The sequence below is a fragment of the Ictalurus furcatus genome, chromosome 12 (genome assembly GCF_023375685.1).
Source record: "Ictalurus furcatus strain D&B chromosome 12, Billie_1.0, whole genome shotgun sequence".
Classification (NCBI taxonomy): domain Eukaryota; kingdom Metazoa; phylum Chordata; class Actinopteri; order Siluriformes; family Ictaluridae; genus Ictalurus; species Ictalurus furcatus.
Genome location: NC_071266.1, coordinates 28,324,119 through 28,346,423, shown reverse-complemented (window position 1 = coordinate 28,346,423; position 22,305 = coordinate 28,324,119). Strand labels below are relative to the sequence as shown.

Below are 22,305 nucleotides of genomic sequence, written 5' to 3'. Positions count from 1 at the left end.
TACCTTTCTCTCTTTCCTTTCCTTTCCTTTTCTTTCCTTTCCTTCATCTTCCCTTTCCTTTCCTTCTCCCTTTCTCTCTTTACTTTTCTTTCCTTTCCTTCATCTTCCCTTTCCTTTCTTTTCCTTTCCTTCTCCCTTTCTCTCTTTCCTTTTCTTTCCTTTCCTTCATCTTCCCTTCCCTTTCCTTTCCTTTCCTTTCCTTCTCCCTTTCTCGCTTTCCTTCCCTTTCCATTCATTTCCTTCCCTTTCCATTCCTTCTCCCTTTCCCCTTTTCTTTCTTTTCCTCCTACCTTTCTCTCTTTGCTTTCCTTTCCTCGATCTTCCCGTCCCTTTCCTTTCCTCCATCTTCCCTTCCCTTTCCTTTCCTTCTCCCTTTCTCTCTTTCCTTTCCTTTCCTCCTACCTTTCTCTTTTTCCTTTCCTTTCATTTCATTTCCTTTCCTTCATCTTCCCTTTCCTTTCATTTCCTTCCCTTCTATCTTTCTCTCTTTCCTTCCATTTCCTTTCCTCCTCCCTTTCTCTCTTTCCCTTTCCTTTCCTTTCCTTCTCCCTTTCTCTGTTTTCCTTTCCTTTCTTCCTCTCTTTCTCCCTTTCCCCTGCTTTCCTTTCCTTTCTTTCCTCCGCTCTTTCCTTTCCTTTCTTTTCCTTTCCTACTCCCTCTCCCTCTTTCCTTACCTTTCCTTTCTTGATTTTTGGACATGAACTTGGGGAAACCCCAATACTTCTACTCATCTTTCTCTTTCCAGGTTAAATTTATCCAGGAAGCTAAGGGCCTTAACAACCCAAAGAACATTTGAAGAACCTTTTTTAAAGCTTGTCCAGAATAAACAGAATGAAAGATCCTGTATGATGTGTGATTATATAAAGATGGTGTTGTGGTTCAGAGATGTGGATCACGCAGTGCTGTCTGTCCATCCTGGGTTTATTTTTCCATTAGGTAGAACAGAGCTCTTTCTCCACCCAAAAGCACGACACATAAAATAATCTGAGAATAATGTATAGCCTACTGGGCTTCGAGTGGTGTTGAGGTTTTGTCCTGAAACCATCTGGAGAACTGGAAGTACAGTGGTGCCAAATAGATTGCGTTTCCACTCCAAATGCTGTTGAATTTTATACAGTGTTCCAAATCTCCCCCAAATTCTAGCCCATTATCTGATTGTCCTCTGTCACACAACACCTACCAGTCCCAGAGGGTGAGGGGTAACGTGCTGAGTGCCAAATCCTCTATACATTATGTAAGAGATGCTTGCAATTGGCTAGTGTAGCTATGAATGTCGGGACTCGGGCCTGTCTGCATTTTCCAGCATGTACCTGATATTTCTGGCACACAGAAGGTTTGGATCAGTGAGTTTGAAGAAAGCATGACTGCCCCAATTGCCGACTGGGAAGGATGGACTTCCTGTTTTGTACTTTGCAATAATTCCAAGAAATAGTATTGCAGTGATGTTTGTTGGTAAATTAGACCTTTTAGCTGTAGCCGTGTTCAACGCACTTGACTCGAAGAGGGGGCCGGCTGAATGCACATTGATCATGATGTCACATGATGTGTCTCGGCCCAAATCTGCGGTAATGTGGAAAAATTCCAAGCTCCTCCGAGTACTGCAATGTTTGCTTGATTTTGCGTTAATTTCTGTGATCGTAAAATCGCTCAGTCTTGGAGGGACTGATGAGAGTAATGCTAACCAATCACAGAAACAGCCGGAACGTGCCAGAAGTAAATAGAGATTTATCCATTTGTATCCTGCTGTTTATTCGTTGCTTGTTGCTGGCCAAGTGCCAAAGCTGTTGCTTCGCTTTTAGTGTATTTGAGTGTGTGTGTGTGTGTGTGTGTGTGTGTGTGTAAGTGTATATATGTGTGAGTGCTGAGATGATCTCATTTGTAAGACACGGCTGTGGGAGACGTTCTCTCCTCTGGGACGTTCCATGCATACTTAATGGGAATGAGATATAGGCATGTTTAGGCAGAGATGCATTAGTAAACTCAATCAGTGCAATGCCAAGGTCTCGCCTTTCTCTTCCTCCTCCACTCTTCTTTTCTTTCCTTTTGTCTTTTCTCTTTTCCTACTTAGTGCTCTTTTCTGTTTTTTTCTAAAGTCTTTACTTAACTTCTCATATTGTAACCTGTACATTTCATTTCCTTTAATTTCACTTCCTTTCACTTCCTTTCCATTTCTTTCCTTTCACTTCCTTTCCATTCCTTTTCTTTCCTTTCCTTTCCATTCCCTCCCATTCCTTTTCTTTTCTTTCCTTTCCTTTTCTTTCCTTTCCTTCCTTTCCTTGCCTTTCCTTTCCATTCCTTTCCTTTCCTTTCCTTTCCGTTCCCTTCCATTCCTTTCCTTTCCTTTCCTTTCCTTTACTTCCTTTACTTTCCTTTATTTTACTTTCCCTCCCTTCCTTTCCTTTCCTTTCCTTTCCATTCCTTTTCTTTCCTTCCCCTCCTTTCCTTCCTTTCCTTTCCTTTCCTTTCCTTCCTTTCCTTGCCTTTCCTTTCCTTCCTTTACTTTCCTTTCCTTTCCATTCCTTTCCTTTCCTTTCCTTTCCTTCATTTCCTTTCCTTTCCATTCCTTTTCTTTCCTTTCCGTTCCCTTCCATTCCTATCCTTTCCTTCCTTTCCTTTCCATTCCTTTCCTTCCTATCCTTTCCTTTCCTTTCCTTTCCATTCCATTCCTTTCCTTCCTTTCCTTTCCTTTCCTTTCCATTCCATTCAATTACTTTCCTTCCTATCCATTCCTTTCCTTTCCTTTCCATTACTTTCCATTCCATTCCTTTCCTTCCTTTCCTTTCCTTTCCTTTCCTTTCCTTTCCTTTCCTTTCCATTCCTTTCCTTCCTATCCATTCCTTTCCTTTCCTTTCCATTACTTTCCTTCCTATCCATTCCTTTCCTTTCCATTCCTTTCCATTCCTTTCCTTTCCTTTCCTTTCCTTTCCACACTTTACTCAGCATCATGTGCAGTTAGCTGTTGTTTATTAAAGTGTAAGTACAGTAACACTATGTAGTCTATAGCAGAACGGACTCTGTGTGCATGTATGTAGCTGTGTGACGATATAAAGATCAGATTTTCAGCAGTATATTCCACTGAAGCAGTAAAACTCTCTGCCCCGGACTCCGAGTTATTTTAACTCCTCTCTGAATCTTACATCAGAGGTGGTGAGATTCGTCTCACGTCTTGTGATGATGAAATAATCGTGACTTTGTGTCCTGTAACATTGTCCTGGTCCCACTTTGATGACCTGCGCCGCTTCTCCTCAGCCAGACGAGCGTGTCTTTGTTTAAATATTGATAGAGCCTCTTCGTTTCCACACACCTGCCAGAGAGGGCAAAGAAAACTACCACAGTCGGAAGAAGACGCAGGGAAAAGAGTTAATTAAATAGTTATTGCTTGCATTTTCAAATAAGTTTTTGACTCGATTAATTAAAGATGAAAGTTTTTTAAATTAATTTTGTCTATGAAGTTATTGAGTCATCTAAAATGTTCAGAAGAATTAAATCTGCATTCTCACAATGTACTCCAAACTTTACAGTTCATCTTATAGCACAGATTATAGCACAGGGATAGTTCCCTTGACTTGCTAATGCTAACAGTTCTTATTTCTAAGGACAGACACTGAGGGACAGACAGATCGATAGAATAGAAGATGCTACACTTCCTTCTTCGGCTAGAAATGTCAGACACTGGTCCTACTGATAAGAAATGAAAATTAAACAAGAGGACAGACCAATGCTCAAGATTTTAATTCCAAAGTCAGGGAGTAAAAAAAAAAGCTCCTTTTATCTGTCTTAGTACAGTAACATTGATTGGCTGTGGCTGTGTTTATTATTAGTCTTATGTGGTTTTCCATCATACAAGTTCCTGAGAGTGTACGACTGATAATGTGGTAGAACGAGCACATTAATATATAAACCTATCGTTTATGTTAAATGTGTAATGTGTGTGTATATATATATATATATATATATATATATATATATATATATATATATATAGAAGACAGCTATTTTAATAACCACCTGCCTTCACTGCTACCAAGATATAAAAAAATATATAATGCCAAGATGAAGAGAGAAATTGAGATAGATATATAGACTGAGTAAAGCGTAAAAGGGTGAGAAGTTAGGAAATAGCTTAAATCTACTTGTGACCTTGAGACAGAAGGATGGCAACATCTTATTGATCAGTTCTCAACCCCTGCAGACACACACACACACATACGCACAAAGACACACACACACAAAAACACACACACACACACACACACACCCCAAAAAACCTGTTCTCATGCATACTCTGATAACAGGTCTTTCTGTTCAGATTTTTTTTTTTTGTAAATCATAGAGCGTGAAAGTAAGACAAATGGTTGTCTTTGAGAGGGACAGATAGGTGGGCCTGTCTTTTAGTCAGAAAGATGGGTGTGTCTTGAGACAGATTAGCGGATGTGTCTTTGATTTAGAAATATGGGTTTGTCTATGAGAGGGACAGATAGGCAGGCTTGTCTTTTAGTTAGAAAGATGGCCATGAGTGGGACAGATAGATTTGTCAGAGTGGGGTGAATAGTGTGTGTGTCTTTGAGAGTGATGTCTTTAAACTAGAAAGTTGGGCAGGTCTTTGGGTTGGACCAGGTATGTCTTTATGTAGCACAGATAGATAGATGGGTTAGTGAAACAAATGATGGGTGTACCTTTGAGTTGGACAGAGCTGTAGCTTTGAGTGAGATAAATGGTGGGTGTGTCTGAGTATGACACATGGGCGTGTCTGAGTGTGACAGATGGGTGTGTCTGAGTGTGACAGATGGGCGTGTCTGAGTGTGACAGATGGGCGTGTCAGAGTGTGACAGATAGGAGTGTATGAGTTGGACAGATAGGTGTGTGAGTTGGACAGATGGGTGTGTGTCTGAATGTGAAAAATGGGTGTGTCCGAATGCGACAGAGAGACATATCCTTCAGTAGGACAAATGGAGGCCATATCAGGTGTGTCTAAGCAGCCAGATGACTACATGGCATCTTAATTTATACAAAACCTTACCGTTCAAGAAAGCTTTGTCACGTCTCTATAATCCTGACTTGTACACTCAGATAAACTCAATATTTATACTTTTCTATTTCATTTTTTTTATTTCTCACAATTTCAATTACTGGTCTGTTTTCTTAGGCCAAATTTAAAGCTTACCTAAAACTGTGCTCTCATCTGTCCTTCAACTTCATAAACAAACACCATGCAAATCCAGGCTCACTCGACTCTGGCTCTCCCTTTATTATTGGTTGGCATTTGCCAAATGCCAGTCTTGTGTTTACCGTCTTTTGTAATGAAGTGGGCGACTGGTGTGAAATGACTGAGTGCATTATAGTGTGTCACATCAGCAGGGTTGCTCTCACATTTCTCTATCGATCGCCTACATCTCTCGAATGAACGCAGGAAGGGCAGGAGCCTGCTGTTGGTCGACAAATGATGTCAACTTTATTTCATTTGTTTTATTTATTTATTAAAATGATTAACTGGGGACAACTGTTTCATTTTATATTCTGAATTTCAGGAACAAAAGATGAAACTGTGACTTTCCCAAACGACCCCACTGTAAACATGGGGTCACGTCCCCTAGTTCAGGAACCGCTGCTTTAGCTAAACTATGTTCCGAGACTTTTGATTGTTGCATTTGTACACCACGATAACTTTGCATGATTATGCAAGTTTATGACACAACCATAGACTTTTTTTCTTTTCTCCTGAGTAGCAAATAATACACTTTCCAATGTCCCGTTCTTATGACTAAGCACTAACAGTGAATAATCGCTCAAAATCCCATCGTCAGACTTTGTCTTTCCATCTCCACTCTCAGCATGAATCATGCATGATGCCAAGAGTTTGAGTAATGTAACCAAATGAAGGCTGTAAAATGTCTCAGAAATAAGAAATAATAAACCCTTGATGGAGGTGAGGTAAGATCATTTGACTTTAAAACCAGCAAATGCCTAACCATAATCACCGCTACGTGCAAAATTGTTCATCCTGAAGAAAAAACAAGTTACTTTGCAAAATGCCTTTAAATCACTTTCAGCCTGTTACATTTATTGATCAACCAAAACTGCTTAAATGACAGCTTTTAGGCTCGCCGTTGTGGTTTCCCCAAGGGAGCGTTTTTTGTTCCTACCATTAGGTAAAGTGAATGTAGAATACATTTAAAATTGATTTAAGGTATATAAATGGATCTCGGGGTCCACTGTTTGTATGTCAGGGAAACAAAAATGGACCTGCGGAGCGCTATTCTTTTATTTTACAAATCGATATTATGAATGTCACTCTATGAATATGGATTTTGAGTGTTACTATTTTAAAATGTTATAGGGTATGCTACTATTCTGAAAGAAACCAATCCATCTTCAAAATAAAGAGTGTATGTGCTATTTTAGTCTTTTTCACTGTCCTTGCTATCCTCTGTCCATTTAACTTCACTAGTTCCACAACAACAACAAATGAGTCTGACAACAACTCATTGTTGTCTGACAACAACAAAACAAGTCGAGAAAACATCACAAATTAAATGTATGATGTCCTAAATTATAAATCCAGAATTTAAATAATGTAGTGTGGTCAAGAGTTTGGGGGTCACAGAAAATTTATAGTGTCAATTTGAATTTCTTTTAGCCAAAATGTTTGGGAAACTCTCAGCTAAATGTTAAATGAGTCAACCTTATATAATCCACAAAATAGCCAATTAGCATGTTATTATTAGTTAGCCACGCAACAGTATGCTGTTCTCTATGTTAGGAACATTTATTTGTATTTATTTGTAGTTTTTACTATACACTATACTTTATTTGCTATGCACTGAAGACATTTGGGTTTGAGATGAATGAGAGATGACAGATCAGAATTTCAGTTTTAATTTCCTGATATTTATATCTAGATGTGTTAAACAACTAGGAGCATAGTAATTTTGTTTGAACCCACCCATTTTTCAAGTGATTTCAAGTGATCAAATATATTGGAACATGTGACTGGGAGGTGTTTCTTCTTGCCCAGGTTTTTCCTATTAAATTGACTGGTTAGACAGTTAATAGCTCTGAATGTGTTACTCTTGGTTTGGGCCCTGGGTTTCGCCTGTGAACACTGCATTTGTTGTTAAAAAGGATAAACCAACACGAAGACCAGAGAGCCGTCTATGGGAGAAAAGCAAGCCATTTTGAAGTTGAGATGAAAGGGAAAATTTATCAGAGCCATTGCACAAGCAGTGGGCATAGCCAGTACAACAATTTGGAATGTTCTGAAAAAGAAAGAAACCACTGGTGTACTGAGCAACCAGACATGGAGCAGGTCAGCCAAGGAAAACAACAGCAACTGATGAGAGAAACATTGTGAGAGTTGTGAAGTAAAACCCAAAAACAACAGTGAGTGACACCTCCACAGGGTAGGGGTGAACGTATCACAATCCACCATTCGAGGAAGACTTCAAGTGCAGAAATATTGAGGTCATACCACAAGATGCAAACCACTCATCAGCAGTAAGAATCAGAAAGCCAGATTGGAATTCGTAAAGAAATACCGAGATGATCCACAAAAGTTCTTTAACTGAGATGAACCTCTGCCAAAGTGATGGAAAGGCCAAATTGTGGAGAAAGAAAGTATCTGCTCATGAAACAAAACACACAAACTCATCTGTCAAACACAGTGGAGGTAGTTTCATGGCTTGGGCTTGCATGGCTGCTTCTGGTACACGCTCATTATCTTTATGCATTTCTCTGTAAATCTGCCAATTTACAGAGAAATGCATCAAATCTAATTGGGAGGAACTTCATCAATAAAGGTTCATCTCATCTCATCTAATCTTATCTTATCTTATCGTGCAGCAATGACTCAAAACACACTGGCAACTCAACAAAGGACTTCATCAGGGGAAAAAGTTGAAGGTTTTAGAATGGCCAAGTCAATCACCAGACCTTAACCCAGTTGAGAGAATTTCACCTCCTGAAGAGGAGACTGAAGAGAGAACCCCTGCAAAACAAACAACAACTAATGAAGCTGAGGTAAAATCCTGGAAAAGCATCACGAAAGAAGAAGTTTGGTGATATCAGTGGGTCACAGTGGGCTTGATGCAGTTATTGCAAGCAAGGGATACCAAATATTAAGTGTTATTTACTTTCATTCCTTTTTAAGACTACAGCTGCAGGATTATGGCCAAAATGTTAATCCCGATTATTTTGATCAATATTGAGATCTCGATTATTTATCACGATTATTCATTGATTTTAGTGACAACATATTTTTATTGCACTTTCACATTTATTAAGTTTTCTCATGCCACAATACAACCCACAAGTTGGCATGAGAAAACTTGAGCTGGTCAGTTATGACAGAATTTAGGAACATAGTGTGAGCAATGACACATTAATTTACCTTCTGATAAACTAAATGTAATATTTTCAGTTCATTTTACAGACTGTATGCAAAAAACAACAGTTAACCTGTTCCACCTTGTAAACAAATACAATAAACCTCAATGTTCAGTGTTTGAAGTCTGCTCCTCTTAAATATATTTAAAGCTACACTATTAGACATTTCCACTGTCATGGTTCTGGGCTGGAGTCAGTTCTCGAACTGCTCTGTGTATATATCTGAATAATCTCATATAGGATGTGATTGGGTGAGTTCATTTACCCGTCAGATGCGAAGAGCTTTAGTTTTAATGGTGTTCATTACTGATGCTCTGATCAGGATTTTTACGACCGATACCGATACAGATACCAATCTTTTTTTGTTTAACCTTTAATCAGGAGGTCATAAACAGTTAAATGTAAGCTCTCTGCTCATGGTCACTGTTAATTGAGTTAAAATAATAGCAATGAGAAATACTGTTGGTTAATTGATAAATAAACAAGCATAAAATATTTATTTTAAAATATCTTAAACAATAAAGAGTCCTAATTAAAAGTATATTAACACAAGCATGATCCATATTAGGAAAAAGGCTAATCGCCTTCTAAGGAAATAGCGAACTAAACTTAATGTCAAATTGATATTAAATGCAACCCATAGTAATTAAACATTATTTCATTTCTCATTTTATTTATATTTTATGAAGTTATTATAATATGTAGTTTTTATATTAAATGATTTATTTATAACTAAGCACATTTTCTGTCTTTACATTTTAGTAGTTTTATTTTTTTTGGTTTATCAGTTTTAGATTGTTTCCCCCAGTACAGTGTCCATGTCTGCTGATAATATTGTGTTTTTTTGGGGGATTAAATCAAAACGTGGACACTGGAGTTGACTTTTCTAGTGATATCTGGCAACTGTGAGTTTAAATGAAGTGAATTAGAGTTAGTGAAGGAGAGGTGCAGTGTACTGTATGTTTACAGACTGAACAGTTGCTACTCTTGATTATGATTGGTGAGGAATTTTTTGATAAAGAAGTTTGAGTTAAACCCACCTTGTAGCATTAACATTATTATTGATTTACTCCGCACACACCCGCTGTGTCTACACGAGCAGGTGAAAGTTCAGGTCATTTTGCGGGATCAATAAAATAAGGCGGTTTGTGAGATTGGGAAGTTGAGAGAAGCAGATGATGTTCAGTGTTACTCTCTTCATCATAATGGCTTCTCTGCAGTAGTTACACACTTGTTTGGTTGACTGAGGAGATGAAAAGCAGTGTGAAAGTAACTGTTGCGCGGTGTAGATGCATTTTGGACTTCCTGTAGTTTTTATTCCGATTGTATTATACAACTCCGAACAGGTCACTCGCACCGGTGCGAATAAATATTTATTCACAGTCTCACAAAGTACTTTTCAGTCACAAACGTGAGTGAAATGGCTGCACTGTAGAGCCCTGAGTTTATCTGCAAAGTTTTTTCCTGTTCGGCATGATGGCGTTTTATGTCCCTGACAACCTCTGTAGTGCCATTTAGCATCATGTTAGTGTCATGATTTCCCCTCGCACAAAGCACTTGAGCTCGAAGCGAAGCTGGCTAAAATGCTAATTCCGTTTCGGGGTTTTGGCACTACAAAATGACGTCATCCCTGCGTTGCTCTATGTGATTGTCTGTAAGTTTAGGAAGCACTTGGTTTGATCTTAATATTGCAGTCGATCATGTTCATTTAATCGTGGGCAGTCAAAATCATAATCGCGATCAATATTCAATTAATTGTGCAGCCCTACTTAAAACTATCTGTTCCAATACTTTTGCTTACCTAAATACTGGGTGGTCTGTCACCAAAGGTGTCATGTTCCAGACCTGTCCTCCATTTTATTGCACTTGTTTGTAGAGTTTTCCAGTTGTGGTCTTTGTTTAGATCTTGGACTGTGGATCATCATGTTTCTTTGTTCTTTGACCCCTAACATTGACCATGACTCTTGGATGATAAAAAGACATTACTGTTTACATCCTGTCTTATCTGTCTTTAGAGCTCTGTCTAATACACAACACAGTGTGTTTATTATACAAGCACAACAAACCATTTTATTATGTTCATTCTTACACCCAATGGCTTACAATTATTGATTTTCTCTATGTTGTAAAACCAAGTGGCAGCAACAGACTTTTTAGGTGTGTGAGGGATTTTTCTTTATTTTTGGTAGGTGAATATTGGTGTTTTTCAGTGATTGGTGGTGAATGTTGATGTTTCGTGGAGTTTGGTGGTGAATGTTGGTATTTCTTTGTGAATATTGGTGAATGTTGGTGTTTCTTGGTGATTAGTGGTGAATGTTGGTGTTTCTTGGTGATTAGTGGTGAATTTTGGTGTTTCTTGGTGATTAGTGGTGAAAGTTGTGTTAATTGGTGAATGTTGGTGTTTCTTGGTGAATAGTGGTGAATGTTGGTGTTTCTTGGTGATTACTGGTGAATGTTGGTGTTTCTTGGTGATTAGTGGTGAATGTTGGTGTTTCTTGGTGATTAGTGGTGAAAGTTGTGTTACTTGGTGAATGTTGGTGTTTCTTGGTGAATAGTGGTGAATGTTGATGTTTCTTGGTGTTTGGTGGTGACTGGTGGCATTTCTTTGTTTGGTGGTCACTGTGGCTGTTTGCTGGTAAATGTGTGTTTATTAATGTTAATATTAATGCTTGATGAAGAAACACAATTTTATATAGGCGTTGATGTGTAGTTTTGGTGTTTGTTCTTGTTAGATAGAGATCAGTGTTTAATTGCATTATAAAATAACCGAAGTTTGGAGAAGTTCTAAAGTCTTCAGAGTTAACTTACTATAAATTACAAGTACCCCATACGGCGGAACAAAAAGTCAGTCCAGATAGAGCGCCTCCTACTTGGGCAAAGTTTAACCAAAAGCAAAGAATGGAGACAACTCAGTGTGTTTCATCCTGGGTAAGTCTTATTGTTTTGTGGGTTACGGATTAGGCTTAGACTTGAAGGAGGAGTTGGATCAGGTCCAACTCCACCCTTAGACTTTTGGTTCTGCAACGAGGACTATCATAAATTTTCATCTCTCTCTATACCCACCACCTCCCTGTGTCCTTCATAATTTCTCAGCCCCCAAGAATAACATCACTCATGTGTGTATATATATATATATATATATATATATATATATATATATATATATATATATATATATATAGATAGATAAAGTGTGTATATATATATATATATATATATATATATATATATATATATACCCTGGCAAAAAGTATTTGGGGCATTTGTTTGCCTGACGTTCTGGTAACTAAACTCTAGTGGAAGTTTCTCAGAGCAGGGTTGTGTATCTGTAGGTGTCCTGAAGTGACACAAGAGATAACTTTGACTGTGATCTTTAGGGTTGCAGCCTTGAGGGAAGTTTAAGTAAAAACATAACTTTTTTTTTAAACATAATACTTTTTCATTTATGCAACCTGGCAGGAAAAGACTTACAGTGATTATCTATGTCCCACAGAGCTTGTCTCTGTGTGAAGCTAAATGCAGAAAAGTGGAGTTTTCTCTCTCTTCTCTCGCTCTCTTAATCTCTCTTTTTCACTTTCTCTCACACTCTTGCGGCCAACTGGGCCACAGAAAACCAGGTCGCTTACATGGGACCAGAACTTCTGTTAAAAAAGGCCTCCTCCTGCAAGGGGAAAACTATTTATATATTGTCCCAAAGTCTCTCTCTCTCTCTCTCTTTCCTCTCTTTCTGACTTTGACACACTTAAGACGCCATTTCAGGCTCCTCCTGCACAGCCAAAATGGCCTCCTCCTTGGGCAATGCACATGTCATGCTCTCTCATCTGGAGTTTTCGCCTCAGAGGGCTACAGTAGGAGCTCACAGCTGGAAATTTGTACAGTAAAAACTTTGCAAAGGCATGTAGAAAGTTATGTCGAATTACCTTCTCCAATTCTCCAAATTCTCCAAGATGACTGCATATTCGGGTCTTGAAAGGCTCTTTTGTTAGTGCCTGGGGTGAGAACACCTGTCCTACTAGGACAGAAAGCTCAAATCTGGTAACCATCTAAAGAAATCATTAGTAACTCTTGCACAGACTAACGGACTCACATGTTCACCAGTCGTTATGGCACCGTATCACGTATCATAATGTCTTCAAGAATTACGATATGATATTTTTTGTTAGAATCATAAACCCGTACTAGGAAGCACACAGAAGCCTCAGTTTATGCTGAGAGTGATGCTCCTGAGTTCAGAAGTTTGGACTGAAGCCCAGTTTTGAGTCTCATTGATTGCTGCATGCACAAAGAGCTTGTTTTATGTAACTTGAAGGTCATTTCACTGAAACTTCAACGAGCTAAACACTCAGAACTGAAGTCTCTGTGTTAGCTACTGTAGTGATGCATCTTAATCAATAAAGAGCACGAGTCTAGCGGATGTGAGTAAAGGAGATCAGTTTTTATTTTATTTTTTATGTTTCTTTACTCGGTGACCTCCACTACTGTGGAGTTTGGTGAACTCTGTTTTAGGAGCATGAGCACAGGGTTCAGATTACATGCTAATATTGAGCACTATGTAGTTGGATCTGAAAAAAAAGTGTCCAAATGAGGTCACCCAGTTTCACCTCCATTTTTATCTTTTCTAAGCCACCAAAAGTGTTTCATAAGGGAGCATGGTGTGTGTGTGTGTGTGTGTGTGTGTGTGTGTGTGTATGAGAGAGAGAGCGTGTGTATGTCCCCTGAGCCTCTGTTACTGTAGTGTGATGTGCAGGTGCGATGTTGTGTTAACCAAGTTTAAGCCCGTTTACAGACTGTGTTAGAGTGTGTTAATGTAATAGTGCTGATGAATGGAGTGTGTTTGTAAAAACCGTATCTGGGGGCATGTAACCTGTAACCTGAGTCACTTTGATTGCCTGGAGAGAGAGAGAGAGAGAGAGAGAGAGAGATAGTATCCATGAATGAAGGGATATGTATATAGAATATACACATACATACATAAATATACACTATATATATATGTGTGTGTGTGCAATAGAGAGAGAGAGAGAGAGAGAGTGAGAGAGCTAGAGAGAGAGCGAGAATGAGAGAGAGAGCAAGAGAGTGAGAGAGAGCAAGGGAGAGATTAAGAGAGTGAGAGAGAGAGCGAGAACGAGAGAGAGAGAGATAGAGAGAGAGAGAGAGATTGAGGGGTTTTGTGAGTTAGCTGAATCTCTTAGTATTTGTTTAACCTGAGTAAATATGTCCAGTTTGTTCATTTCTCTCTGTTCTCCATTCAGGGCTCTAGCGGACATCCTCAGGCAGCAGGGTTCTGTCCCTGCCTCACATTATGAGCAGGAGAACATGGCTACTATTGATGGTTCACCGAAAGACAGCACACCTATACGCAGCAACAAGAACCACTACACACCTGTACACAACAAAAACAACCATGGTATGGACAAGTATGTGTGTGTGTGTGTGTATGTGTGTGTGTGTGTGCATGTTTACTTACTAGCTACACGGCTTACGGTACGTTCAAGTCCTCCTGGGAAGTTCGTCATTACGACGTCAGCTGCGTTTAAGTCACTTAGAGCGAGATGCCGGTGCACCTTCTCTTAATTAACTCCAAATAAATAAATAAATAAATAAATAAATGAATGAATGAATGAATGAATGAATGAATGAATGAATAAATAAATAAATAGCAAGGTTTTTTTTTAAAACTCTATTTTGAGAAAATGAAGAACAAAGAATGTACCTCAGGGTGTGTTTAGCTTTTTTTATGTTTATAATCAATCTGTGAAGCCGCTGTAAACTTTATTGTTTAACATATGATATCGTAATTGTGCAGCGCAGTCGTATTTCGTGCTTGTTTTATTGTAAATGTAAAAAAGCCTGACAGAAACCTGCTGCGTGTACCGAACACATAATAACTGAAATCAGCTGCTGAAGCGAGTGAACATTCAATCTCAACAAATTTACCGTCAACTACAGACGTTCCATCCATCTATTCCGCCATGTTTTCTCACTGACACGCCCCTGACTCGGAAACTCGGGGCTCAAAGAAAGTCCCGCGTCTCCCACTAGTAACGCGGCATTCACGTGCGTTCAACTCGTAAATACGAACTTCCCGACACGACTGGAACGCACCGTTACTACTTATGTAGCTAAAAGACTAGCTACGTAACTATGGAGGAAGATCTTTTAAAAAGTGAGGAATAAAACACTGGGGCGTGATGTTATAAGAGAATGGAGTTGATTACTTTCCTATAACAGCGTATGTTAAAGTTTATTTTCTTCTTCTTACAGCTCAGCAAATGGTTAACCCTTATTATTATTATTATTATTATTTTTTTATTTATTTTTTTTTTTAATTTTTTATTTCTAAATGAATGACAGAAGAAATAACAACTTGTCATGTTATCGAGAAACTGTGAAAGCATGAACCTCTCTTTCCTGAACATGTCGGAAAACTTAACGTTAAGCTCTGACAGTTACAAAGCTCTGACACTGGAGACTCCTACTATAAATGATCAATAAATCTCCTCACAGAAACCGCAAACGCACGTATCTGATTCATATCAGATTTATTCCCACGTATGATGAGGCCTGAAACGGATCTGAGAATATTGGAATTCATGTGCTTTTTTCCTGCGCACACGTTCATGGGTCATATCCGATCTGTGCCACATGGGAGGAGAAAATCAGAACCAGGTCACTTGAAGCATGTAGTGTAAATGCAGCACATGTCTGTTAATCCATGAGCTGGGATGGCTTGAAGAAGTCATGTTAGTGTTTGATATAGTAGCAGGGGTTCCTCTCTCTTGCTCTGCTTTTTTGCAAACTCAGCAGCTAGTCCTGTTTTACAAACTCATACTGTGTGTGTGTGTGTGTGTATGTGAAGCTGATTTTGTCTTCAGGGAAGCAGAGGGCTGCTGAGTGTCCTGCTGCAATGTCCCAATTTCTGCTGTCCTGTGTCACAGCCCCACTTTAATCACACACACACACACACACACACACACACACACACACACACACACACACAGTGTATGGTGGTCAGAGGCCTTGAGTATGTACCAAACAGTTGGGTGTTGAGAGTTGGGTTGGGTCATGGTTGGGTCTTGGGAATGTCGTACTGTATGTTTGGGATTTGAGAACGTAGCATACAGTCGAATTGTGAGAATGTTGTAGTGTATGTTTCGGTCTTGAGAGCGTAGCTTACGGTCAGGTCTTGAGAATGTAGTGTGCCATAATATCTTTTGAACCTAGTACACTGTCAGGTCTTGAGAATGTTGTAGTGTAAGGTCAGTCTTTCGGATGAGACGTTAAACCGAAGTCCTGACTCTCTGTGGTCATTAAAAATCCCAGGACACTTATGGTAAAAGAGTAGCGAAATTCCCCCACTGGCCCTTCTCTATCATCCCCTAATAATCTCCATCTCTGAAATGGCTACATCACTCTCCTCTCCACTAATAGCCGGTGTGTGGTGGGAGTTCTGGTGCAGCATGGCTACCGTTGCATCATCCAGGTGGAGGCTACACACTGGTGGTGGATGATGAGCTCCACCACACTACATGTCAAGTGCTGTGAGTGTGTAGAAAAGCGTTACAGTGTTGTAGTGAATGGTTGGGTCTTGAGAATGTAGCCCCCCCCCCCCCCCCCACACCCATACACACACACAGTCACACACAGACACACACATAAAATGGCCCCTTTGCTGGATGTCTCTCATTGACCTTAGTGTCACGAGTGCGGTCCGGAGAGCTCCATTAGCTGATATCCCTGTGTGTCTCTTTCTCTCTGTGTGTGTGTGTGTGTGTGTGTGTGTGTAAGTTCCACAGCTCTGCCTCACACCACAGAGCATGAATACTTTATGTGTGTGTCAGTTTTTGGGCCCTGTCTCATTACACCTTTTAGCCACTGGCTGTATTTTCACACACACACACACACACACACACACACACACACACACACACACACACACACTGACCTTTCAGTGACTGTCAGCAAAATAAAGGTGAGAAACAGTGGGGTGAAAGTGAATTATCTTAGGGTAAACGTGTGGACTATACAAATTAATACGCAGGGTTTTTTCCTCCGTTCAGTTCAGAGGTTTTTTGGCGATTATCCACAATATTAAAGTGTGTGTATCAGGTGCATTTACATACACAGTGTCACTGAACAGAACTCTGAACAGAACCCTGAACAGAACCTTGAACAGAACCCTGGCATGTTCTCCTCCTCAGTGCTGTTCTTTAGTCAGGCGGGAACACAGAAATCACGCTTGGGTCTGAGAGCATCCGAGTGAGGTGCTCTCACTTCCGAGTGAATTCTACTGAGTGACTCATTCGACTCTGAATCGACTCACCTGAATCAAACATGCTGTGGGATGTTGAGTTTTATTTTAATTTTTTTATTTAGTTTGCTGCTAAACTGCACAAAGGACAGAAATGCCAGAACAGTTTTGGAGATCTGAGAATGTTTTCAGTCCTACATGTATCTCTGACACATTCTTCTGCATTGGGTTTTTAAAAAATTTATGTCCAGTATGAGCTGAACACTTAAACATACCAAATAAATCAGACTACCACTGATTCACTGATTCAGACTAAAAATAGAGACTAATCGATGTGAAAGGATTAAACAACCACAGAGGAAAAGAGAGAAAACTGTTTTTTTGGGTTCTTTAGGGCTCAACAGTGGCCCACCCTCATTTATTATTATATACAGCTTTCTTTCTTTCTTACTTTTTTCTTGCTTTCATTCTTTCTTTCTACTCCTCTTTCTCCTTCCTACCTCTCTTCTGTTTCCGTTCATCTAATTTTTCTTTAGCTTTATTTCTACCTTTTCTCTTTCTTTCTTTCTTTCTTTCTTTCTCTTTTCCCATTCATCACATTACCACTTTATTTCTTTTTCTTTTTTCTTATTCCTCTACCTCTACTTTTTTCCCTTTATTTCATCTTTTCTTTCTTTCTTTCTTTCTTTCTTTCTTTCTTTCTTTCTTTCTTTCTTTCTTTCTTTCTGCTCCTATTTCTCCTTCCTACCTCTCTTCTGTTTCCTTTCATCTAATTATTAGATTTTTTTTTATTTTATTTTTTTTTACATTTTTTCTTTACCTCTACTTCTTTTTTATAGCACTACCTCTACCTTTTCCCTTTCTTTCTTTCTTTCTTTCTTTCTTTCTTTCTTTCTGCTTCCTACCTCTCTCCTTTTTTATACATCACATCTTTAATTTATTTCTTTTTTTCTCTCTCCTTCTGTACCTCTTCTTCCCCCCATTTTTATTTCCTTACTTTCTTCTTTCTTTCTTTTTTCTTCCTTCATTCCTTTCTTTTTCCTTCTCTGTAACCCGTGTGTATTTTATCTTGTACACTGTTTGTCCTCTATATGCATAACTAAGTGTGTTTTTTGTTTTTTTTGTGGTCATTTTCCCCTCAGGGCATCATGGGAAGGATAATTTCCGCAGTGCTCAGGACATGCACAACTTCATCTCCTCCGGGTTTGTCACGCTCGGCAGAGGACAGCTGAAAGGTGCCTTTCTCTCTCTCTCTGTCTCTACAAATCATAAAATAATAAACGCACACTTCAATCCAACACTCCTAAAATCCAGAACGTGTGTATAATTCAGTGTCAGGATTTCTAACTCGGAAACGAGACATGGTTGATGACAACCAGGAGGATTTTCACTTTCTTTCAGGACTGCTTCTTTGTGCGGCATAATAATAAAAGGTTTGTTTTTCCAGTGTTCAGCTTTAGTGGAAAAAACACACACCTCATTCAAAAGGTATGAGGCCAAAACACCCAGAAAATGAAAGTGAGAGAGCGCGCTCGAGAGAGAGAATAAATATGAGAGAGCCAAAGAAAACTCGATAAAGCCTCTCACACATCCCAGAATTAGTGTCTTCTCCTTTCTGTAAGTGTGTGTGTGTGTGTGTGTGTGTGTATAATGAACCGAGTGGCACGTTGACAGTGCAATAATGATGTTTCCTAGAGCTAATTAACAGAGCGAAACAGTTTGTCAGCGTTAAAGGGGTACACAGTGGAGCTCTCTCTCTCTCTCCTTTTCTCTCTCTCTCCTTTTCTCTCTCTCTCTTTTTCCCTCACACACATTGTTCTCATTGTGAGCTCCTACAGAGGAAGTGAATACACACACAGTCCTTGTACACCAGCACATTATCATCCACATGCAGCCTTACAGATGGAGACAGAAAGAGAGGAATTGAGCTGTGATTCGTGAACAGTCGTGATGTGCATGAACAGAACAGTCAACCCTCCACACTGACCCATTTCCACCCAGCTAGTTTCTAAAGCTATTATCGGTTAAGGGTACATTGAAGGGTGGAGTTGCAGCTCCTAGCCATACGCTTTTTATGCACCAGATATTCTGGAACACCTCACCGATCAATATTTGTCAGGCTGCGTCCATTACTAAACAGCTAAAGACATATTTGCCAGCCTTTACACATTTAGTGATGTTAAGAGCTCATCGAAGTACATTGCGTTATCTCTCAAAATAAAAAATACGACACAATGTGCAGTCTGCTTTCCCTCCTCCCCAGTAAACACATCGGATGAGCCAGTCTATATATGAATCAGGAATGACTGGCAGTTGCGTAGGTGTTTTCTCTGATATTACCTGGCACCCCTGGAAGCCCCGTCCCTTCTCCCATCTCACATTAGGAATTTAGAGGTTAATAAATGGCTCGGCTCTTTTTTTGTTCTATTTTCCCACTTGGAAGACGCGCTGACGTGGCATCCTTGCTTTAATGGAGAACGTTTTGAGTTCATTCATGCGAAATAAAATGTATTAGCTATTAGTCTTCGACTTAGCTAAAATTAGACCCATAGTGTATGTAGTTAATATATGTGAGCTAGATTTATTAGAGATCCCAATTAAACAAATGTCAAAATGAATTCATTAGCACTGACTCCACCCACTAACGTATACTTTTAGGTAGGAAGATCTGAGATTACACGATTATGAATGAAATCTTTATATTATAATTACTATTCGTTTATTAAGGACCTGCAAAAACAATATCTTCTGTAGAAGACTGTAGAGGATTGTTTTTTGTGGGTGTTTACAGTTAAGGTGTGTAACGTGTTAAAGCTGGTGTGTGTTGTGTTTGTGCAGCTCAACATTCCGTGGATGATCTGGGGTGGCAAGGAGACCTGGACATCCCTCTGTCATATGGTACGTAATACACACTCAACACACAGGGCTGTATTCAGCGTTGAGTTATTACTCAAACTGTGCAAATCAGACATCACTTCAGACTTGATGTTTGTGTAAAACGGAGGCGTGTCTCAGTTATTTGTGTATCTGAATTTTCATGCGGTGATATCAGATCAAGCCAGGAGCTATTGAGATATAAAAAATAAATAGCAAAATAACAGGATGTGCTGGATCAAGTGCTGTTCTATGTGCCGCTGAATAATGTGTGTGGAAGCCATGCTTACCGATGGTCTAGACCAGGGGTGGGCAATCTTATCCGGAAAGGGCCGGTGTGGGTGTAGGTTTTCATTCCAAGCCACACCTAAATCTATTGAAAGCCAGGACCAACTGATTAAACAGGTGGAATCAGGTGTGCCTCCTGCTTGGTTGGAATGAAAACCTGCACCCACACCGGCCCTTTCCGGATAAGATTGGACACCCCTGAACTAGACACTACTGAAAACCTCCGTCTTGGATGCTTCCACTTTTAAAAATCTGGCAACCTCGGGGTGTGAAATAAATGCAGGTGATACACATGAACAACACGCTGAACAACACACTGAACTACCCATTGAACTACACACTGAACTACACACTGAAATACACATGAGCAACACACTGAACGACACACTGAACTACACACTGAAATACACACTGAAATACACACTGAAATACACACTGAACTACACACTGAAATACACATGAGCAAAACACTGAAATACACACTGAACTACACACTGAAATACACACTGAACTACACACTGAACTACACACTGAAATACACATGAGCAACACACTGAACAACACACTGAACTACACACTGAATGACACACTGAAATACACACTGAAATACACTGAACTACACACTGAAATACACATGAACTACACATGAACAACACACTGAACTACACACTGAAATACACACTGAACTACACACTGAAATACACACTGAACTACACACTGAACTACACACTGAACTACACACTGAAATACACATGAACGACACACTGAACTACACATTGAAATACACACTGAAATACACATGAGCAACACACTGAACGACACACTGAACTACACACTGAACGACACACTGAATGACACACTGAACTACACACTGAAATACACACTGAAATACACACTGAATTACACACTGAAATACACACTGAACTACACACTGAAATACACATGAGCAACACACTGAAATACACATGAGCAACACACTGAAATACACATGAGCAATACACTGAACTACACACTGAACTACCCACAGAACTACATACTGAAATACACATGAACAACACCCTGAACTACACACTGAACTACACACTGAAATACACATGAGCAACACACTGAACAACACACTGAACTACACACTGAATGACACACTGAATGACACACTGAAATACACACTGAAATACACACTGAACTACACACTGAAATACACATGAACTACACACTGAACGACACACTGAACTACACACTGAAATACACACTGAAATACACACTGAACGACACACTGAAATACACACTGAACGACGCACTGAACGACACACTGAAATACACACTGAAATACACATGAACGACACGCTGAACGACACGCTGAACGACACGCTGAACTACATGCTGAACAACATGCTGAAATACACACTGAACGACACGCTGAACGACACGCTGAACTACATGCTGAACAACACACTGAACTACACACTGAACTACACTGAACGACATACTGAACTACACACTGAACTACACGCTGAACAATATGCTGAACTACACACTAAACTGCACTGAACTACACATGAACTACACACTGAACTACACTGAACTACATGCTGAACTACACATGAACTACACTGAACTACATGCTGAACTACACTGAACTACACTGAACTACACATGAACTACACTGAACTACATGCTGAACTACACATGAACTACACATGAACTACACTGAACTACATGCTGAACTACACTGAACTACATGCTGAACTACACTGAACTACACGCTGAACTACACTGAACTACACGCTGAACTACACTGAACTACACTGAACTACACCGAACTACACGCTGAACTACACTGAACTACACGCTGAACTACACATGGAATGTTAAAAGCTTTGATCTCACTGAAAACCATACTTATTCACAATAAGGAATTACCATTGGTTCAGTATTTAAATATTTAAAAGGTTCATATACCAATGTATGCATACAGTATCTGTGTGTGTGTGTGTGTGAATATACAACTCAGAACTGCTTAGTACTGCACTTCCTCAGCTTGATTATGTAGGCATGGACTCAGTAAGTGATCCTCATGTGTAAAGCTCCCTGATTGCCTCCTTCTTCTCGTTTCTTTAATAAACTTTGAAACACCTGAGAGTGCACTGAATTTCACCTACTCCAGCATCTCTGTGCATCTTCATCACAGTCGCTAAGCGAAGAGATGCTGCAGTTTACACCTGTTTCTCCTGGATAGGGGATTAAGCATGCTGTGTGTGTGTGTGTGTGTGTGTGTGTGTGTGTGTGTGTGTGTGTGTGTTTATTCCTCTACTGCAGGAGGTATTAACTTGCCTCAGGTCATCTTGGATTTAAACCTGGCTTTTAATGAACAGACTGACACTTTCAGACGCCGATTGTACCTTCGGGATTAAAAATCGTGGGGTATGGAAAAGGGATGGCGCTCTGAGATTGTGTGTTGATTTGACTTGTGTTGCATCACCCTTGTGGAATTTTATTAGCTTCTAAAATTA

At 39.6% G+C, this 22,305-nt stretch overlaps 1 protein-coding gene across 1 annotated transcript in view; it reads left to right on the top strand.

Annotated features, from left to right (window-relative positions):
* The window catches only part of LOC128615567 (protein shisa-6-like), an 85,922-nt gene that overhangs the window by 8,537 nt on the left and 55,080 nt on the right, over positions 1–22,305 (top strand). Inside the window, exons 2-4 of the mRNA XM_053637762.1 lie at positions 13,635–13,789; positions 17,776–17,868; positions 19,472–19,531. Of these exons, the coding sequence (XP_053493737.1) occupies positions 13,635–13,789; positions 17,776–17,868; positions 19,472–19,531 (308 nt within the window). The remainder of the gene's footprint in view (positions 1–13,634; positions 13,790–17,775; positions 17,869–19,471; positions 19,532–22,305) is intronic.